At 45.9% G+C, this 4,446-nt stretch overlaps 1 protein-coding gene across 1 annotated transcript; it reads left to right on the top strand.

Annotated features, from left to right (window-relative positions):
- Positions 1 to 538: 538 nt before the first annotated feature.
- On the top strand, positions 539 to 2,155 carry LOC123185218 (transcription factor MYB26). Its single transcript, XM_044597184.1, has 3 exons — positions 539 to 798; positions 887 to 1,016; positions 1,110 to 2,155. The coding sequence occupies exons 1-3, from the start codon at positions 669 to 671 to the stop codon at positions 1,987 to 1,989; spliced, it is 1,140 nt and encodes a 379-aa protein (XP_044453119.1). The 5' UTR covers positions 539 to 668; the 3' UTR covers positions 1,990 to 2,155.
- The last annotated feature ends 2,291 nt before the right edge of the window (positions 2,156 to 4,446 follow it).

Raw genomic sequence — 4,446 nt, 5'->3', positions numbered from 1 at the left:
TGAATACATTAAATGCTGATAGCGATATACACTAGCAGATAAAAAACAGCTCATATATGGATAAGAAGGCTGGCCGCTCGTTCTCGTCAATTAGCGCGCGACCACTTTTTAGATTTTGGGTATTAACTAACACGTATATGTATACAAAGAGTAAACCGAACCAGATAAATTCAGTAATTAAATGGCATATATGCCTGCAACAATGACAGAGAGTGTCGCTGTCGATGTTTGCTAGCCATGAGTACGCTATAGGCGCACCGACAGAGGACATGCGTGCGTTTCGATAAATCGACCTGCTCTTCTCTTGTGTTTCAAGTCCCGTCCGGCCGCTTCCATGTAGCCTAGCGTCACAAGTTTTAGCAACGCTAGCTCATGATTTGCACTTGGAGAGAGAGAGAGAGAGAGTTGGTTGCTAGGCGTTCACTGTTGCTACTCTCTTAGTCACCTGGTGAATTGAAACTTCCTCCAACCTTTTCCGATGGATGAGACAATGGACAAACTTTATTTGGTGTTCCCTTCCTCCACACACAGCGGCATAAAGCTCAATTGACCGAGACAGCATTTGCCTGAATTTCTGCCTGCGAGCGTGTGTATGCGTGAGAGAGGACGAGGAGAGGGGCGATTCGGCTAGCAGCTAGGTCAGGCTCAGGCGGCCTGCGGCGGCGGCCATGGGGCACCACTGCTGCAGCAAGCAGAAGGTGAAGCGGGGGCTATGGTCCCCAGAGGAGGACGAGAAGCTCCTCAGGTACATCACGGCGCACGGCCACAGCTGCTGGAGCGCCGTCCCCAAGAACGCCGGTACGCATTAGTAGTCTCTCTCCGTCCATCCATCTCGAATTCTAGATCGCGGATCTGAACCGTATCGATCTTTCTCCTCGTTGTTCAGGGCTGCAGCGCTGCGGCAAGAGCTGCCGGCTCCGGTGGATCAACTACCTCCGCCCGGACCTGAAGCGCGGCACCTTCTCCGAGCAGGAGGAGCGCACCATCCTCGACGTCCACCGCATCCTCGGCAACCGGTATACATACATACATGCGTCTGGCTCAATCTAGGTTGCTGCATGACACGATTGATCCGACTTGTTGAATCGCATCGCATCCATGGCATGCAGGTGGGCACAGATCGCCAAGCATCTGCCGGGCCGCACAGACAACGAGGTCAAGAACTTCTGGAACTCGTGCATCAAGAAGAAGCTCATCGCGCAGGGTCTCGACCCCAAGACCCACAACCTGCTCCCGGCATCCAAGAACCTCCTCCATGCACATGGCGCCACCGGCTCCAGCAGCAACCCTAGCAACAACCCTGCTGCAGGCGCCCAATTCCATTCTCCCAATGGAAACCGGAACGGTTGCGCCACGCCGCTGTTCACCATCAGCTCCCCGACCAAGGCGATCTACGACGCTGCCACGGTTGCGCCGGGTTTGTACGACGTCCATAACCCTGGCATGCTGATGGGGCAGCACGAGCGCGGTCACCAAGCTGCGCTGGCCATGCAGCAGGGCTACCCGTACGTCCACAACAACGGCGGTGGTTTACTCCTGAGCTTCAGGGATCAGACCGCCGCGGGCGTCCACGCCTCCATGGACTTCATGAATGGCTCTTCTAATTCGTCGTCTTCCATGGAGTACGCGGCCGGCATGCCCAACGGCAACGTCTTCAACCCGGGCGTGGCGGCGTTCATGGACGAGACGGCCGCAATGTGGGCCACAGTTGTCGAACCAGGAATGGGTCCCGGGATCGAAATGGCACATGAGCATCGACAACAGCATGGGTTGGGGCTGGAAGAGGTAGTTCGACTTGGACCCCCGCCGCCGCCATTGATCAACGGCGGTAGCTCAGGTGGCAAGGGACTGGATATGATGGACGTCTCTTCGGAAGTGTACGGCTCCGCCGGTACAACGGCGGCGTTCGACCTTGAGCTGATGGAGTCGTGCGGATTATTTTGCGGCGCCGCTGGCAATGGCATGGAGCAGCTGCAATGGGATTGCTAATTGAGCTAGCTCATTATCCTCACCCCCTAATTAGATCCTTTCGATCCATGTTTTAATTGAGGCTTTCGTTCTTAATTTGTTTTTTGATGTGCATTTCCTGTCTTCTTGATCCAGAATTTCAGATCGTCCATGTCAGAAAGAAATGCATGCTAAATTGAGTGTTGAATTTGCCATCAACAAATCTATTTAAATTTCTTCCTAGCTAGCGCCTAGCAGTAATATATACACTGTCGACATGCTCTGTTGTTTAAGTAAGGTCTGCTTGAACTGTTCCATTTCAAATACACCAAGATGGTGATGATTCAGATGGTGCAAAAATGATATTTCTTTCGTCCCATAATATAATACTCCCTCCGTTCCACAATGTAGCGCATATAGATTTTTTTAGAAGTCAAACTTTATAAACTTTGACCAAGTTTGTAGAGAAAATCATATACATCTAGAATACCAAATACGTGTGCTTAGATACATCACAACACATACTTTCATATTATATATATTTGGTATTGTAGATATAAATAGTTTTCTCTATAAACTTGGTCAAAGTTTATAAAGTTTGACTTTGTAGAAAATCTATATGCGCTACATTATGGAACGGAGGGAGTAGCGTTTTTGATATTAGTGTACTGTAAAGCGGAGGAGTATATTTCACAGCTACAGGTGATTTAATCATCACTTCAATTAATTAACCAGATGTTTTTGCAACCCTTTTCTTGCATTGTGGTTAATCTCATGTGAAGGAACAAGTCAGTTGCGGGCATGCAGAAACCCATACGTTTCACTCTTTTTAGTGCAAGACAGGTTGTTTGTCAGTTTATGCAGAAGCATACAACTTTCTCCAACAAACACCGCACCCTTGCATGCTACCATATAAAGCGCCTTCTGTATGTAGGACGCGTCTAGCGGGCAAACAGCTGCCCGTTAGCCCTGCATGGCGGCCGGCTATTTTAAGAATTTTTTTATCCCTCTTTCTAATTAATCATCCTAATTAAGAAAACTTTTCACCTGATCATTAAATGTCTGCACAGCCATTCCTTCGGTGCATGCGTTTTATTCTTTGGTGTATTTAATTCGTAGTTTCAAAAATTAAAAAAAGCATAACTTTTAATCCGCGTGTCGGAATTAAGATCCGTTTTCATCGCTGGAATCCTCGTGACGTGCTCTTCGAAATTAGATCCCACATGGGGATGTTTCGACGAACTAGTCTTCCTGCCAACTAAACATCAATTTGTGTGCAATTAGACTAGATTGCCGCGCCAACTGAGCATATGTGTGTGTACCAAAAAAGTCCTGCCAACTAAACAACAATGTGTGTGTAACTAGACTACATTGCCGCGCCAACTGAGTATATATGTGTGCAACTAGTGTTCTGCCAACTAAACATCAATGTGTGTGCAACTGGACTAAATTACAAGCCAACTGAGCATGTGTGTGCAACTAGTCTTCCTGCCAACTGCCAACTAAATATCAATGTGTGTGCAACTAGACTATATTACAAGCCAACTAAATATCAATGTGTGTGCAACTAGACTATATTACAAACCAACTAAACATCAATGTGTGTGCAACTAGACTACATTACAAGAGGAGGTTGCACATCGACTTTCGTCGAGGCAATAGACTAGTTGCACATCAAAATTGTCGTGTTTGCTAGATTGCAACCTCATAGGAAGGTGTAGCTCCAAACATTAGTTTTGGAAAAAAGTTGCATGATATAGTAATAAAGTTGCACAATACAGTAATAGAGTTGCACAATATATTATCAAAGTTGGCATGAAAAAAATTTCAACAAAACATACCCATGCGGGATCTAGTTTCAAAGATCTCGTCGCGAGGATTCCAATAGTGAAAACGGATCTAAATTCCGAAGCACGGTTTAAAAGATATAGCTTTTTAAAAATTTGAAAACCTGAATAAATGGACATGCGCATCCATGAAATAATGTGGTGTCTTGCCCATGTGACCATCCTATTAGTACATGCCACATCACGAATAAAGACAAAATTTAGACCACAAAACTACGTGCATGCGTGTGTAAGACCGGCCGCTCGTTTCCTCTAATTAGTGCGTATGCACTTTTTAGAATTTAGGCTGTATGTATTATAGGGTATGACCACGCATTGCACGAGAAATGAAATCTCTCAAGCAATCTCCAATTTACATCACACAAACTTGTAGCTTGCTAGTAACAACTTTTGTTTCGACCACATAATGGCATGCATGCATGCACACGTGTATAGGGAAGTAGAATGTCACTATGTTATATTTATGACGAGAATATTCAGTTTGCCAGCAAATGTGTGTTTTCTTTCAACAAGGGGATTGCGTCGGCCACTGCATTAGGCTGGTCGTAATGGGAGTATCATAGGTACTACTCCCGTTTCAGTTTACAAGTCCTACACGTATATCTAGGTTGTCAATTTTATCACCTTAATATAAACTATATAACACAAAAAT

Source organism: Triticum aestivum, chromosome 2A, assembly GCF_018294505.1.
Source record: "Triticum aestivum cultivar Chinese Spring chromosome 2A, IWGSC CS RefSeq v2.1, whole genome shotgun sequence".
Classification (NCBI taxonomy): domain Eukaryota; kingdom Viridiplantae; phylum Streptophyta; class Magnoliopsida; order Poales; family Poaceae; genus Triticum; species Triticum aestivum.
The sequence above is the reverse complement of the archived record's forward strand: the minus strand, read 5'-3'. Positions and strand labels throughout refer to the sequence as shown.

Coding starts and splice junctions, on each gene's coding strand:
- LOC123185218 (XM_044597184.1), top strand. CDS start 669: ATGGGGCACCACTGCTGCAGCAAGCAGAAGGTGAAGCGGGGGCTATGG. Junction 799..886: donor CGCCGTCCCCAAGAACGCCG/GTACGCATTAGT, acceptor CTCGTTGTTCAG/GGCTGCAGCGCTGCGGCAAG. Junction 1,017..1,109: donor CACCGCATCCTCGGCAACCG/GTATACATACAT, acceptor CATGGCATGCAG/GTGGGCACAGATCGCCAAGC.